Source organism: Pleuronectes platessa, chromosome 6 (genome assembly GCF_947347685.1).
Source record: "Pleuronectes platessa chromosome 6, fPlePla1.1, whole genome shotgun sequence".
NCBI classification, from domain to species: Eukaryota; Metazoa; Chordata; class Actinopteri; order Pleuronectiformes; family Pleuronectidae; genus Pleuronectes; species Pleuronectes platessa.
The window spans coordinates 16,720,663-16,738,061 of record NC_070631.1 but is presented as its reverse complement, the minus strand read 5'-3'; the positions used below and the strand labels follow the sequence as shown (position 1 = coordinate 16,738,061).

The 17,399-nt window shown below is 39.7% G+C and overlaps 2 protein-coding genes across 2 annotated transcripts in view; both read left to right on the top strand.

The window, feature by feature from the left end:
• The window catches only part of LOC128442908 (complement C1q-like protein 2), a 112,001-nt gene extending 99,125 nt beyond the window's left edge, over positions 1–12,876 (top strand). Inside the window, exons 2-5 of the mRNA XM_053425536.1 lie at positions 11,739–11,831; positions 12,049–12,132; positions 12,226–12,354; positions 12,467–12,876. Of these exons, the coding sequence (XP_053281511.1) occupies positions 11,739–11,831; positions 12,049–12,132; positions 12,226–12,354; positions 12,467–12,750 (590 nt within the window). The 3' untranslated portion in view covers positions 12,751–12,876. The remainder of the gene's footprint in view (positions 1–11,738; positions 11,832–12,048; positions 12,133–12,225; positions 12,355–12,466) is intronic.
• On the top strand, positions 3,279–6,598 carry LOC128442906 (collagen alpha-1(X) chain). Its single transcript, XM_053425534.1, has 6 exons — positions 3,279–4,191; positions 4,672–4,743; positions 5,090–5,161; positions 5,381–5,464; positions 5,558–5,686; positions 5,801–6,598. The coding sequence occupies exons 1-6, from the start codon at positions 3,951–3,953 to the stop codon at positions 6,082–6,084; spliced, it is 882 nt and encodes a 293-aa protein (XP_053281509.1). The 5' UTR covers positions 3,279–3,950; the 3' UTR covers positions 6,085–6,598.
• Positions 12,877–17,399: the final 4,523 nt, after the last annotated feature.

Below are 17,399 nucleotides of genomic sequence, written 5' to 3'. Positions count from 1 at the left end.
TGGTAAGTTTATCATGTATTTTTTAATGTATAAATTCATACTTCATAATTATAATAATTTTCAAAAGGTTTTAAAAGAAACACACATCCAAAAAGTTCTCAACTCTAGGTGCAGGACAGAGGAAAACATTTTCTTTATTTTTCAGACATTATAATGTATCCATGTCCTTCTCAGGTTGACCACTTGACATGTGAGAGCCTGAGGAGTTGTTCACCCTCTGTCCATGTTCGAGGACTTGCTCTCTGTCTGCCTCCACTCTCTGCCTTCACTGTACCAAAGTTTGTCTGTTGAGTCTCCTCTAGTCTGGTGAGTTTATCATTTTTTATGTTTTATGAAATCATACTTAATTTGTGATGATTAGAGACATTATAATGTATCCATGTCCTTCTCAGGTTGACCACTTGACATGTGAGAGCCTGAGGAGTTGTTTTCCAGACACAGGTAGAGCTGGCAGGGGCGTCACCCTTGGCCTGCCCTTTTGGGCTGGGCTTCAGCTGCAGATCTAAAGGCTGCTTCCAGGGGTATGGGGCCCTCAGCCTTTGTTTTTCTTTGCTTCTGCACCTTACAACATACATCACACGTTATTTTCACACATCCAAACACTGTTAACACCACTGACGCGTAACATATTTTACACATCCCACTACGTAGTTAGAGCTATCTTGATTTGGAGTTAAATACATTTACTTTTGGCTTAAGAGGTTTGTGTGTGGCCTCCCTTCTTTTTGCCATCTTTGAGATAGGTGGTAACAGAGGTATGCATGAGAGAAGACGCCGCGAGATTTGTGGACTTCTATGTGGTGTCCGCTGATAATGTAGTGGGCTGGTCTGGACAGACAATGCCAGGGCTGAATTTTTGTCCCAGTCCACCCCTGCTGAAGCAGATTAATGTTGGATTTAATATCAAATTTATGACCAAATTTATGAAAAGAACACCTTTAGATCTTTGCGTTGAACAAGGCTTATAACGCCAGCCAGTGGTTTAAACCCTCTTGGACCTTGCAGGGTCAATGCTTTCTTAGAGTCGACCGTTTGGGACGTCTCTACATCGTGACATTAATGTGTATTTGATCAAGTTAACATGTGATTAAAGGTGGGCTCCAAGGTTCTCTGTGGCACACAGTAAAATGCTATTTTCGGTGTTGGTACAGACAATACACTTAAGTTGAATCAAATCATTGGTGGTGTCCGTCTTCATTGGCTTCATATGTGATTTTTTTGTAACAGTGGTTATGGTGGAGGTAACAAGCTTATAGGAGTCCCCCTGTTTTTTCTCAGGTTCTTTTTAACAGTGTAATCGATTACGTTTTGCCATAGTTTTAGACTTGGCTGGAGATCTGCTTGGTGTGTCTTGACGTGGTCACAAGAGGGTTTGGGTTATAGAGCAGTAATGCAACTCCACCTATAGACCTGGTTTTCAACAATGGCCAATGCAATCTACATTGCAGTCAGACAACTCACGTTTGAATGTTTATTCAACAGTAGAACAGGTTTAGTGTTTGGCGCTTAGGCTCCAACTTAATCACTCGTGGCCATTATCGGTAGAGGCATTGCCGGCAGGAGAATATACTACCTAGTGAAACTGTTAAAAAAATAAATAAAAAAAAAAAATAACCAGGGGAAAATGTAGAAACCTCAGAGAGAGCCACATGGGAGGGATCCCCTTCCCAGGATGGACAGGAGCGCGATATATGCCAAGACCAGGGTGCATTGAATCTCTTGGCTTTGTTTGCAGTGTGTCGTCACCACTGGCAAGGGAGCTCCTTCAACCTGTGCAGCCCCTGCGCGATACTCATCCCCCCGCACCTGAGCCCGACAAGCGTAACGTTGGCAGCGCGGAGACAGGTTTGTCCACCGGCAGCCGCGCCCGCTCATATGGGGCCCGACGGGAGGAAGGAGTAGAAGTGTGAGGAGGAGGGAAGAAGGACCCGCACCAGAAGACGGATCTCACAAGGTGTCTGCACTTGAGGGGACGAAGGCATGTCGAAGCATGCCTGCAACTACCCCAGACGCGGAGACGCGATGGTCTCCGAGATCTGGCATGCAACAATGGAATTGCCTTAGAATATTAATATGTCATTATTAATTATGTTTTATAACAATGTTCAAAAGATCTATTAGCTGAACACACGACATACAGTACCCGTCAACCACATTGCCCTTAGAACAAAGAACAAAATAAAATAAAACAAAGAAACAAATAATCAAACCGATTAATCAGAAATAAACTAAATCTAAACAAGGCCAAATAATCAAAATTAAATCTAAATGTGGGAAAAAACAGTGACCGTAAATGTTCTGCCTGAAGGCATCCCTATAATACAAACATGTTGTATAAGGTCACACAATTATTAAACAACTTTATCAAAATGTTTGAAAACATTTACAAACATAAAACAAATTCAATAAAGCAGGGACTCACGCCGTCCTGATTGTCTTGACGACAAGTACTAAAACAGGAAAACACAACTACACTTAATGTCACGGACACAATAGTGAAGACTCTGGTAAATGTTACGGCGCATTACTTACAAATATTATTCCCATTAGTTTGTGGGTACACGCTGACTAGAGGAGATTACAGCATGCATTCATGGCGACGCTGATACCGTCTCAGACACACTCACACACACACAGCTGTACGCTGGGCTCTATGGTGAGAAATGCAGTTAATGTTTGCGCAACGTTTTCTGCTGATCTCCATTAACATTTAAGTGACTTTCAGTAAACTTACTGCAAAAAACAATTTGCATCCACAACAGCTGCGCCCACGCTACATTTCCTCACACACACAGGACCGGCAGTCTGTGGCGCTACGACTTTTAGCCTCTGGTGGAAACCAACAGGCTGTAGGGACAAACTACAAACTATAGGAAGTGATACAGGAAGTGTGAGGTCTGGAAATGTGAGATTCCGGAAACGTGAGATTCCGTAAATGATGTCGTTAGCGGACCAATCACAGCCAAGGGGTATCCGTAGGCTCTCTGACATTTCGACGTATAACAGAATTGTATGTAGAGCTCTCCGACGGCTCTCCGAGGTGCTCGGAGAGGGCGTTCCCATCCGTCAAAACGGAGTAGCATATATCAGCCTTTAGGAAGCAGAGAGAGTGATGGGAATTCCCTCTGCTTATATAGACTGCCTAATGAAGTGGATAAGTACTGTGGATGGTTATGGCAAGTGAAGTATGTCACATGATGTATGTCACATGTTGTATGTCACATGATTGAAGCAGCACAGCCCGAGTTGCCTGCCAGAACTAGCTGGATGGCGTTCATGTCAGTGCGGACAAATGAGTCAGATCAGATACATTATACACATAACTGCTGCAGCTTCATTTAATCGTTGTTTAAAAACCAGACTTTATCCCCATGATCCATTTATTGAGAATTATCTTTATTATACTCAGAACATTGTTTTCTCCTCAGGGTTGGTTTATCTCAGCCAATCAAAAACCTTTAGATATTATGACAATGTTTAATCCGGTGGAGTGAGAAGTTCAGTCTGTCAGTATCTACAGTCTTAACAGCATATCAAGTAATGACTCAAGCCTCTCTGTGGAGGCATCATATATGAACTTTGATAATCTGCATTGTAGTAAAAATTGATTTACAAGTTCTACAGTTACACAGTGAGATATCTTAGGCCCTCACAACATTGAAAATATGCCCTGTTAGAATTTTAATGAACTTTGTAGTCAAAGGATTTGGCCTTTACATCCCACACACAGGTAAATTATTAACATTTATGTGCTGTGTTTATACACACAGGTAAATTATTACCATTTATGTGCTGTGTTTATAAGTAAGAAGTATAATCTTAGCTATCATCTTTACTTGTATCTGATTCTGAGATACTCCTGGCAATGATTGATCAGGATGAGACATTACTTAAGGATGGGGTTAGTACAGATGCTACAAAGCTGAACTGGACACTCTGCCAGTCTGAGGATGGAGGTGACAATGTTTTTTCCATTGTTGCTGCTGATCTGCTCTCACTCCACAGCTCAGCCTCAACCAGAGTCTGACAATGAAATTACTCCTCTTGGAGATAACCAGACGAGGCAACCTACAAACGTCTCTCTGCACCAACCCACCTGCCCACAGGACATCCATGCCGTGCTGAGAGAGATGAGCGGCTTGTTGGCTGAGCAGAGGGTGGAGCTGAGGCACCTACAGCGAGAGAATGACGGTCAGTGGGTCAGGAGGCAATGAGAGGAGTGATGCTGTTGATACAAAGAAAACCAGCACCATCCATTTAAACCAATGTTTTTTCATTGATTTTTTTTTTCTTCAGACGAATGTACCATTGCTTTTCATCTTTAAAATACTATACAGTCAATAGAAACAACATGTATATTTTAACTTCTCCTGTAACAGTGGGGGAAAAAACTGCAACCATGTTCTATTATGCTGAAATATATTTCAGCGACCATCTGCCAGAATACTTTCTGAAGTTTGCAAAATGGAATATTTAAATGCCCTGAATGCCTTTGCTTCACACAGCACGTGCTTATTACAGTAGATCATTACATGAATTATTACATCTAGTCAACTATAAAAACGTAGTTGAGGGTGCTCTCCCAGCCCCTTCACCTCCACAGAAGATGTTTTACATCATTTGCAGGACAAACATGTGGCAGGACTCTCATCATTTCATTTTTTTTTGTAGCACAAGCAGCAAAGCTGAGGGAGCTGGAGAATTTGCCGAGGGAGCTGGAGAAATTGAACCAACAGGACAAAGGTAAATGTATATTTACACTCAAAAAGAAACAATATGTATATTTTTACTTCTCCTGTAACAGTGGGGGAAAAAACAGCAACCATGTTCTATTATGCTGAAACGTATTTCAGTGACCATGTGCCAGAATACTTTCTGAAGTTGGCAAAATGGAATACTTCAATGCCTTCGGTGCCTTTGCTTCACACAGCGCCTGCTTATTACAGTAGTCCATGACATGAATTATTACATCTAGTCAACCAAAAAAACATAGGAGATTTTACACTAACTTGTATAAGAAGATATTTTATATCATTTGCAGGACAGACATGCGGCAGGACTCTCATCATTTAATCTTTTCTGTTTTTAGCACAAGCAGCAAAGCTGATGGAGCTGGAGAAATTGCCAAGAGAGCTGGAGAAATTGAACCAACAGGACAAAGGTACATGTAGATATATATAATTGTCATAAAGCATGTCATTCAGTTTCTCAGTTGAATGGAATGGTGTTAGAAGTTCAAATATTTTAATTCAAACTTTTTTTAAGTATGTAGTTGCTAAAGAAAATTTTTGAATAAAAGAAAGTTACGATTAAGTACTATATGAAATACTTGGTTTTTGTTTATTTCTCATTGCCTGTTTTTTGATGAATTACATTTCAGAACAGGCAGGAGAACTGATGGCCATTAAAGCAAGGACAAACGTGACCGAAAACCAGGTGGAGGCTCTGAAGAGAGACACGGAAGGTTTGTGAATCTAGAAACTTGTTCTAATAGCCACCACATTTCTCCTGTATAACATCAGCTGCACTCTAAAATTATCACTTGTCTGTTTTTCAGTCAAACGCGTGGCCTTCACCGCCGCTCTGGCTTCAGGTACAACAACTATCGGACCATTTAATACACAGACTAATCTGATCTTCACACAAGTTATTACAAATATTGGAAATGCCTACAACCCGAACACAGGTACTTAGATTCATAAACTTTCATATTCATTTTCATTCTTGGAAATGTTGACTTTGACCTGTTACAACAGAAAATTATCTTCTTACTAAAGCTGATAAAAACAAATGTCCACAGGTTTTTTCATTGCACCGGTGAAAGGAGTCTACCACTTTGAGTTCTACATAGGTGCACATGGACATCCTTCACATCCTTCAGCTGCTTGGTTGGTCAGAAATGGACACAATATTTGTATTGCATATGAGTATCAGACAAACGGTTATGGGAAGTCTGCTAATGGCGCCACGCTGCTGTTAGAGGTCGGAGATGTTTTGTTTTTGCGTCTGGTGACTAACTCAAGGGTATATGATGATGGCAGTAACCATAGCACCTTCAGTGGTCATTTGCTTTTCACCATGTGAGGGAAAAAGTCTGGTTTCTTCAACTGTATGTTACTGTATTATCACAATCTAAATCTAAAATGAATATAACTGAATCTTACATTTCAAAATAACCATTTGAATAAAGCATAAATATATTGCAGTGATATTTAGGGACATTTCTTTAATATAATCAAACATTTTATCAATTATTGGTAGAAAATCAAATAAACCCTTCACAGCTGTTTGAGTGTCGGAAATGCCATGTTGTCTGTTAGATGTTGTTGTTGTATTAACATCATGACAACTCTCTTGTTTAAAAAAGGTAATTGTGGCTTGTTTTCATGTATTTGTGGTTTAAATGTGTGTTAGATGGATTTGAATGTAATCACTAAAAAATCTGTTTTCCAGAGAACAAGGTGTTAAAAAGAGGATTTGGTCCGATAGAAGGTCCAAGAACAAACTGTATTTGATTTACTATAATGTTAAAAATGGAAACCCTCACATTTGATGAAGTGGAACTGGACTTTGCCTGATAAACAATGTCAATGATTAATATACAGACCACTTGTCTTTTTTTATCGATTCGTTGTCTTCTTTGTTTACCACTTGACTCGAGCTCATGAATACACAGTGAAATCCTCATGTAAAAAAAAGCACACAGGTTTTATTGCATATCAATTTCATGTATACATTTTTCTAAAGTACATCTTCAATAATCACCAGCATCAAAAGAACTGCAATTTGTTCAATATTGAACAATTCAGAAATTGCAGTTCTTTTGATGCTGGTGATTATTGAAGATTACATTTGGTATACATCGCTATTCTACAGAATTATCATCAGTCATATCTGTTAAGGTGGAAGTCAGGTTCGGACCCCGAAGCAGACACAGACGGGTAAATAGTTGAATGAAGAACAAAGTTTATTCATGTGAACGCAGGAGCAGGTTGGAGCGGCCGGGTGCTGGCTGGCTGGATGATCTGGGATGAGAACAAGAAGTGTTGTAGAGTGGAGAGTCACCAGGAGATTCTGAGTAGGAGTGAAACACAGGTTAGAAGATATCCAGAGGCAGTGAAGGTTAGAGTCTCTGCAGCGCACACGTTACCGTTGAGTAGTGAATAATCCGGCACTGAAGTGGTGGAAAGACCAGGCCTTTATGGGGTGGATGATGAGTAGGGATTGATTGCAGGTGTTTCTCGTCTGTAGCACCCAGAGCCAGCCACACCCCCTGCCACAACCAACCTGCATAGGGAGGAGACGGGAAAAAGGAGACAACAACACTACCACAATACACACAGTCCTCACAATATCTTTTCAATGAAATTTCTCTAAAGTACATCTTCAATAATCACAAGCATCAAAAGAACTGCAATTTCTGAATTGTTCAATATTATTCTACAATCCTTTTTTGTTTTTCATAATGTCTTCTCCCACAAGTCTTTACTTCCGTCTTTCAGAGCCGCCTGCCCAGACGTCTGTAAGGCCGTTCGAGAACTTGAAGTCAAACCTACTAAACCTAACCACATGTACAATAAGTGCATCTACGGATTTATATTTTTCTTTCCTTTTTTTTCTCATTTTTTGATTCGATACACATTTCACAAATGGACATCATTATGACCGCTAAACACGTCTTGCACAATTTCTTTTTTTTTGTTTGTTTTCAATAAACATAACAGGGGAGATATACAACTCAGATCCAAACAAAACAAGCACCATCCATTTAAACCCATATTTTTCATTGATTTTTTTTCTTCAGACGAATGCATTGTTTTTCATTCTTTAAAATACTATACAGTCAAATAGAAACAATATGTATATTTTTACTTCTCCTGTAACAGTGGGGGGAAAAACAGCAACCATGTTTTATAATGCTGAAACATATTTCAGCGACCATCTTCCAGAATACTTTCTGAAGTTGGCAAAATGGAATACTTCAATGCCTTCGATGCCTTTGCTTCACACAGCGCGTGCTTATTACAGTAGTCCATGACATGAATTATTACATCTAGTCAACCTAAAAAACGTAGTAACCCAAGTCTTTACATTTTATAACCACATGTTGGAAAACATTATGTGTTTCCCATGAATGAGCTCTCATTCAGCCTATAGGAAAATGAGATGAAGCAGCAGTCCTAGCATCACACTGCCACCTGCTGTCGTGAAGAAAAATTACAGTGCTTCTGTTAAAGATTTTTTTTTCTTTCTCTCCATGTTGAGCACAATTGGCTCGTCTACTGAAAGTGGAACTAGTCAGAGAGTTGATCTGTGTTCTGAGCTCTAGAGACGTACGCCTTAATCAATGAATGGCTTGGACCCACGTGATTTAAGTGCTAGTTTGACAATACAGCATCAGGCCAAGTTCTCAAAGTCCCAGTAAACGCAGGATGGGGCAAACGCAACAATCAACAACAACACTCCCCCCCACCTGGCCCTGCCTCCTGCAGCTATCTACATTTATCTACAGTAAGTGACCCATGACCTCCGTGGCACAGGGCCTCCTTTTTTTTGTAAGATCTCAGAAAAGTACAGGGAATATACTCATGATCGAGCGTTTGGGTTTTTCCTCGTTCAGACTCAACCAGAGTTTGTATTTCAAGTGTTTTTGTTGGATAAATTAAATTCAAACGTCAGATTTCATATTGTGTCAACTTGTTTCATTCACGATATGCAGAGAGAAGGTCGTCTCACTCTGCTCCACCCAATGCTTCAACTAATTTGAACAAGACCACATTCAGGGTTAAAATGGTTTAATTAAAACAAGAAAACAAATCACTGCAGGACGTTACAATGCCAAAAAGGGTCTACGATTAACTACGGCTATCTTTCACTATAAATAAAAACAGTTAATTTTGAGGGGTTCTTTCCATTTTGGCACACTAACGCATCAAATGCAGCAGAGATTCAGAATCTCCCCAACGTGGTGATCGGCATTCAATCCTTCAGCAGCGAGAAAAGAGGGTTAAAATGACTCTCCTTCATTTTCACTCCTCCAGTCATGATAAAACAACCAGAAATAAATACATACACACACTTCTGAAATCAAATACATAAGAGCGTAATAGGAGAACAAACGAAACCAACAATGACAGCAAATGCAAGCCCCTTGGACATGAAATGATTGTCAGTGAACAAAACATTTTCTATGGGTTATTTGGCACATACCACTCTTGCTATGAACATCTAGGTTATTTTGTACATCATATGACAATATCATACAATTTTGGTCCTTCTCTAAAAAATAATTATATTAACAATTTAGCATTGTGGTGCCTACAAAGAAACAATACTGTGGTATCTAAGAGGAAAGTAAGTAAATAAAAATCGAACAAAACAAACGACGATGAAATAAACAAGCAGAGAGAGACTTCCTCTGTTTTTCTTTTTGAGTGTGATTTGAATTCATTTTCAACGTGATCAAAGTGGGTCACCAGTTAGGTGCCAGTTAGGTGCCTGGTGTACGACTTTGAGCCTCGTGGACTTGGGGAGGATCAGGTAAGAGGTCAGAGTTTCAATGCTGTTGAGAAGCATTCATCATGTCCTTCACATCAACAAGAGCTTCACAGTGCTTTCTCTATGACAGAGTCTTGTGAGACCCCTTCACTCCGCTACATTTTGGAACATATTCAAAAGAATTGACAGGTCCAGGACAGTTTTTTCCTACTTTATCTAAAACCGTGAAAGAGAATTTTGACTGATTTCCCAGAGAATAATTCATGGATTGTGATGTGAAAATGTTGCTGATATACAGAACTGATATCGATAAGTGTTGCACATTTGGTGAAGCCTGATTAAATTTAGGCAACAGGGTCCCACTCTAAATACAACCTTGGTTTTCTGTAGCTTTAGGCGTCACCTTTATATCTATTATTAGGATTTTATGTAGCAATGTTGCCATGTTCCCTGATCTCAACTTGTAATCACCTTGTGATGCAAACATTGTGAGGACTTTCCATCAGACTGTTTAATATCAAAGAAAAGATAAAGCAGTTAACAGAGATGTTAAAAGGTTAAATGAGAGGAAAGACAAGAGGGAGCAGGACAAGGTGCTTTTTAGCTGCTTCAAGACCTCGAGTGCATTTCTTTTATCAAGCACCTGGAATAGGACTGTATCCCTCTTCTATCCTTTCTGGAGTTACAGGATTCTGTCTTATCTTTCCTGTCCCTCCCTTTTATTTGGACATCCAGAAGCCAGTCACATACCTGAGTTTTAGCCTGCCTGTACAATGTCTTTTTATGTGTATTTGATCAAGTTAACATGTGATTAAAGTTGGGCTCCAAGGTTCTCTGTGGCACACAGTAAAATGCTATTGTAGGCGTTGGTACAGACAATACTTTATATTTATCAAATCATCGGTGGTGTCCTTCTTCATTGGCTTCATATAAGATTTTTTGTATAACAGTGGTTATGTTTGAGGTAACAAGCCAATAGGAGTCTCCCGGTTTTTCTCAGGTTCAATTTAACATTGTTTTAGATTACCTTTTGCAATAGTTGTGTGACATGGCTGGAGATCAGCTCGGTGTGTCTTGACGTGGTCACAACAGGGTTTGGGTAACCAGTGGGGGGGGGGGGGGGGGGGGGGGGGGCGCAGTGGCTGAGGAGTAGAGTGGTCTTCCTTTGACCAGAAGGTTGGCGGTTAAATCCATAGTCCTCTGCATCTGCATGCCGAAGTGTCCTTGGGCAGCAGCAGTTACGAATACTCGTAACCTCCACTAGATTTTTTTCCAGCATTGTTTTGATGCCTTACAAAAACCAGACTTTATCCCACTGATCAATTTATTGAGGAAGCGGAGAGAGAAAAATTATCTTTATTACACTCAGAACATTGTTTCCTCCTAAGGCTTGGTTTATCGCAGCCAGTCAACGACCCTTAGGTTAAGATATGACCTTATGACATTAATGTTTAATCTGGTGGAGAGGATAATTAAGTCTGTCAGTATCTACAGTCTTAAGAGAATAACAAGTAATGACTCAAGCCTGTCTGTGGAGGCATCATATTTGAAAGTGTATTTACAAACCCTAAAGTTACACAGTGAGATATCTTAGGCCCTCACAACATTGAAAATATGCCCCGTTAGAATTTTAATAAACTTTGTATTCAAAGGATTTGGCCTCTACATCCTACACACAGGTAAATTATTACCATTTATGTGCTGTGTTTATAAGTAAAAAGTTAATCTTAGCTATCACCTTTACGTGTTTCTGATAAACGACTCCTGGCAATGATTGATCAGGATGACACATTACTTAAGGATGGGGTTAGTACAGATGCTACAAAGCTGAACTGCACACTCTGCCAGTCTGAGGATGGAGGTGACAATGTTTTTTCCACTGTTGCTGCTGATCTGCTCTCACTCCACAGCTCAGCCTCAACCAGAGTCTGACAATGAAATTACTCCTCTTGGAGATAACCAGACGAGGCAACCTGCAAACGTCTCTCTGCACCAACCCTCCTGGCTACAGGACATCCATGCCGTTCTGAGAGAGATGAGCGGCTTGTTGGCTGAGCAGAGGGTGGAGCTGAGGCACCTACAGCGAGAGAATGACGGTGAGTGAGTCAGGAGGCAATGAGAGGAGTGATGCTGTTGATACAGGAGATTTTACACATACTTGTAAAAGAAGATATGTTACATAATTTGTAGGACAGACATGTGTGGCAGGACTCTCATCATTTCATTTTTTTTTTTTTAAGCACTAGCAGCAAAGCTGAAGGAGCTTGAGAAATTGCAGCGGGAGCTTGACAAATTGCCGAGGGAGCTTGAGAAATTGAACCAACAGGACAAAGGTACATGTATATATATAATTTTAATAAAGCATGTTATTCCGTTTCTCAGTTGGACAGTATGGTGTTAAAAAGCTCAAATATTTTAATTCAACCTTTTTTCAAGATTATAATGCCACAGAAAACGTTTGGAGAAAAGAAAGTTACGATTAAATACTATGTGAAATACTTTGTTTTTGTTTATTTCTCATTGCCTGTTTTTTGATGAATTACATTTCAGAACAGGCAGGAGAACTGACGGCCATTAAAGCAAGGACAAACGTGACCGAAAACCAGGTGGAGGCTCTGAAGGGAGACAAGGAAGGTTTGTGAATTTAGAAACTTGTTCTAATAGCCACCCCATTTCTTCTGTACAACATCAGCTGCACTCTAAAATGATCACTTGTCTGTTTTTCAGTCAAACGCGTGGCCTTCACCGCCGCTCTGTCTTCGAGTCCAACAACTATCGGACCATTTAATACCTTCACTAATCTGGTCTTCACACAAGTCATTACAAATATTGGAAATGCCTACAACCCGAACACAGGTACTTAGATTCACAAACTTTCATATTCATTTTCATTCTTGGAAATGTTGACTTTGACCTGTTACAACAGAAAATTATCTTCTTACTAATGCTGATAAACAAATGTCCACAGGTTTTTTCATTGCACCGGTGAAAGGAGTCTACCACTTTGAGTTCTACATAGGTGCACATGGACATCCTTCACATCCTTCAGCTGCTTGGTTGGTCAGAAATGGACACAATATTTGTATGGCATATGAGCATCAGACAAACGGTTATGGGAAGTCTGCTAATGGCGCAACGCTGCTGTTAGAGGTCGGAGATGTTTTGTTTTTGCGTCTGCATGTTAACTCAAGGGTATATGATGATGGCAGTAACCATAGCACCTTCAGTGGTCATCTGCTTTTCACCATGTGAGGGAAAAAGTCTTGTTTCTTCAACTGTATGTTACTGTATTATCACAATCTAAATCTAAAATGAATATAACTGAATCTTATATTTCAAAATAACCATTTGAATAAAGCATAAATATATTGCAGTGATATTTAGGGACATTTCTTTAATATAATCAAACATTTTATCAATTATTGGTAGAAAATCAAATAAACCCTTCACAGCTGTTTGAGTGTCGGAAATGCCATGTTGTCTGTTGGATGTTGTTGTTGTATTAACCTCATGGCAGCTCTTTTGTTTAAAAAAGGTCATTTTGGCTTGTTTTCAGGTATTTGTGGTTTAAATGTTTGTTAGATGGATTTGAATGTAATCACTGAAAAATGTGTTTTCCAGAGAACAAGGTGATAAAAAAATGATCTGGTCCGATAGAATGTCCAAGAACCAACTGTATTTGATTTATTATAATGTTAAAAATGGAAACCCTCACATTTGATGAAATGAAACTAGACTTTGCCTGATAAACAATGTTAATGATTAATATTCAGACCACTTGTCTTTTTGATCGATTCATTGTCTTCGTTTACCGCTTGACTTGCAGCTCATGAATACACCTTGGAGTCCTCATGTAAAAAGCACACAGGTTTTATTGCATATCAATTTCATGTATAAATTCTTCATAGCATTGGAAAGATTACATTTGGTATACATCGCTATTCTACAGAATTATCATCAGTCATATCTTTTCAATGAAATTTCTCTAAAGTACATCTTCAATAATCACAAGCATCAAAAGAACTGCAATTTCAGAATTGTTCAATATTATTCTACAATCCTTTATTGTTTTTCATTATGTTTTCTCCCACAAGTCTTTACTTCCGTCTTTCAGAGCCGCCTGCCCAGACGTCTGTAAGGCCGTTCGAGAACTTGAAGTCAAACCTACTAAACCTAACAACATGTACAATAAGTGCATCTACGGATTTATTTTTTTCTTTCCTTTTTTTTTCTAATTTTTTGATTCGATACACATTTCACAAATGGACATCATTATGACCGCTAAACACGTCATGCACAATATCTTTTTTTTTGTTTGTTTTCAATAAACATAACAGGGGAGATATACAACTCAGATCCAAACAAACAAGCACCATCCATTTAAACCAGGGTGTCCAAACTACACCCCTGCCGCAGATGGCCCGCCATCCATTTAAAAAAAAAAAATTTTAATTAATTTTTTTTTTTTTAATTTTTTTTTAAACTAACAATTTGGTAGCACTTAAATGGCACTTACTTATAGCACTTTGTAGTTTTGCTCTATTTTTGAAGAAATTGTACTTGATTCTTGTTGTTCTGGGTTTGTACCCTCAGGTAGGGGAGAGCGTGGTAATGTGGGACATTTCTTACATTTGCTCCCCTCTAGGCGAGCTAAAATGATATATCAGTAAAATGTACACATTTCCCATTAATTCAGGATGTTTCTTAGCAATGGAAATGATCACAATGTCTTCAGGACAAAGGGCAGTGAAAATATGATTGTTGTTTAAAAAGTGGTCTTGTTTCTCACTTTACCCCAGCTTAGGGGTAAAGGGAGACAGACAAGAGAAATCAAGGGGGTAAAGTGATCCACTTACTTTTTCCAATTTAAAACTACCATAACAACACATGTTGTACTAGGTAAATTAAGCACATTTATGATTATTTTCATGTGATCTCTTGCACACCCTAGCTTGCCTGCACATTGTTTCTCTGTCCAATTGGCAGGGACAGGGATATTGTTTTTCTCTGCGTATTCAAATGCCAGTTCACTGGAGCAAGGCCATGGAACTGGTCAGCTAGTTGTTTCAAGTGTTTGTCAAGCTCCTCCTCCAGCTCATCTGTGAATATTCTCTTTACCTCAGCTACTGCTCCCCAGGCTACTGAGTTTACTTCCCCTTTCTCTTTTTTCTTTATGAATCTTTTGAGGCTTGTCTTGTCAATATTTCTATCCCTTCCAGCTTTTCTAAAGGACTTCTTTCTTTGCATGACCTCAGCGGCTGCACTCTCCATCTCTGGGAGGGGTGCTTGGCCACAGGTTGTCTTCCTGGTGTAGTTTCTTGGCATGATGGCTTTTCTACAATGTTTATGGCATTAAAAATAAAACATATGTAATGTAATATTAGACTAAACTTAACTTGTGCTACATGTCTCACTTTACCCCACAGCATTTGTCTCACTTTACCCCACAGCCATCATTTTAGAAAAAACAACATATCTTAGCAATTCAGGCTAATCTTCAGCTAGCATCAATCACATGGTTTTATATGTTCGAAGTTCATCAACATGTATGATCAAAGTTTTTCTACCTGGATACATTTGATTAAGTTCAAAGCAAGAAAATTTACTTTGTGAAAAAACATTCTAACCACAGCATCAGCACCAACTTCTCCTTCATGGCAAGGGTGGAATGGGAGTGGCTTGAAAACATAATGATCACATGACCACAAATGTGTTCTGTTGCCTGTGTTGTCTCACATTACCAATACCCGATGTCTCACATTACCCCGCTCTCCCCTACCCATGAATGCACTGATTGTAAATAGCTTTGGATAAAAGCGTCAGGTAAATGTACTGTATTGTACTTCTTAGTTTTGACACTAGGTGGCACCCAACTCACCCCTGACCTGCCAGCTGTACCCCCAGAACGCCGCCACCCCCCCCTCCCGCCCTAAGCAACACGATTGAGGTGCACTGTCAACAGTCCGCTCCTGGGCAGGGGGGCGTGGCGGCGTGAGTGGCCCAGACCTTCAAATTTTTTTCTGTATGTGGCCCTCGGGATGAAAAGTTTGGACACCCCTGATTTAAACCATATTTTCCATATTTTTCATTATTTATCTTTTTTCAGACGAATGCACCATTGTTTTTCATTCCTTTAAAATACTATACAGTCAAAAAGAAACAATATGTATATTTTTACTTCTCCTGTAACAGTGGGGGAAAAAACAGCAACCATGTTCTATTATGCTGAAACATGTTACAGCGACCATCTGCCAGAATACTTTCTGAAGTTGGCAAAAAGGAATACTTCAATGCCTTCGATGCCTTTGCTTCACACAGCGCGTGCTTATTACAGTAGTCCATAACATGTCGTGAAGAAAAATTACAGAGCTTCCGTTAAAGCATTTTTTTTTCTTTCTCTCCATGTTGAGCACAAGTGGCTCGTCTACTGAAAGTGGAACTAGTCAGAGAGTTGATCTGTGTTCTGAGCTCTAGAGACTTACGCCTTAATCAATGAATGGCTTGACCCACGTGATTTAAGTTTTAGTTTGACAATACAGCATGAGGCCAAGTTCTCAATGTCCCAGTAAACGCAGGATGGGGCAAAGGCAACAATCAACAGCAACCGTCCTCCCCACCCGGCCCTGCCTCCTGCAGCTATCTACATTATCTACAGTAAGTGACCCATGGCCTCCGTGGCACAGGGCCCCCTTTTTATTTGTAAGATCTCAGAAAGTACAGGGAATATACTCATGATCGAGCGTTTGGGTTTACCCTCGTTCAGACTCAACAAGAGTTTGTATTTCATGTGTTGGAGGGGCTGACCAGCAGAAATCTAATACTATCAGTGGCTTGGTCTACTCTCTCTGCTTTTTGGCGGTTTCATGAGAGCTCGTCTGCCTTCTTGCATGATCAGATGTTCATGCAGATGTGACTGTGGGTGACTTCATGTATTATAGGACATGATGATGATTTTTTTTTAAAGAGTTTTAGTTGGATAAACTAAATTCTAACGTCAGATTTAATATTGTGTCAACGTGTTTCATTCATGATATTCAGAGTGAAGGTCGTCTCACTCTGCTCCACCCAATGCTTCAACTAATTTGAACATGACCACTGTTGAAGGTGGGATGTAAATGAGCGGTTTGAGCGCGGTGGAAAAAAAACTCTCAGGAAGACTTAGCGATGAAGGTGTAAAATGGGATTATTTATTGTCCCATATTAAAGCCGATAAGGCAGAATAAACTAGGAAAATATATAATAATTTAAAAAAAAGAGCAAAAAAAAACAAAACACTTGCAAATAAGAAAATAAAGTGGCACGTGGGCCCAATACAATACAATATCAATATACTTCTCAGAAAACCCCTTCTCTGGCGAGCTCTCAGACTTACGTCTCTCCAACAGCAGCCCCCTTACAGACTGAACAGCCTGGCTTAAATGTTACCTAGCCCTGCCCCCACAATTGGAACAGACCAACATATCATTATACACAGGAGTGTCACAGGTGAGGCCATGCCAGAAGCTTTAACAGCTTATCCCAAAAAATCCTTATGACTGGAAAACACATTTACAACATATCTATCATACCATTGCTCCATGAAGGCATAGCCAACTAATAATATACAGCATAAACAACATTAAAATACCCCGCGGGTTCACTTCCGGCTAACCCGGAAGTCGAGCGGCTATTTACTTCCGGGTCACCGGCTGCTCGCCTTTCACAAGAAACAAAGACGCGACGCTGAACCACGGTAAAACCAACGCTGTGTAATATGGAATTAATGTGACCTTTTAAACTAAATAAACAGAACATTTATAACACAAGACATTGTATGGAGTGATGATTTTAACGGAAAACTGACGGGTACAAAGGTATATAAACTGTAGCGGTGTAACTGGTGGAAGGAAGCTTTTGCACTA

What these genes read in the sequence shown, in the direction of transcription:
- LOC128442906 (XM_053425534.1), top strand. Translation starts at nt 3,951, where the DNA reads ATGGAGGTGACAATGTTTTTTCCATTGTTGCTGCTGATCTGCTCTCAC. An exon ending in TCTGAAGAGAGACACGGAAG is followed by an intron (nt 5,465 to 5,557) that starts GTTTGTGAATCT and finishes TCTGTTTTTCAG; the next exon opens with TCAAACGCGTGGCCTTCACC. An exon ending in TGCCTACAACCCGAACACAG is followed by an intron (nt 5,687 to 5,800) that starts GTACTTAGATTC and finishes AAATGTCCACAG; the next exon opens with GTTTTTTCATTGCACCGGTG.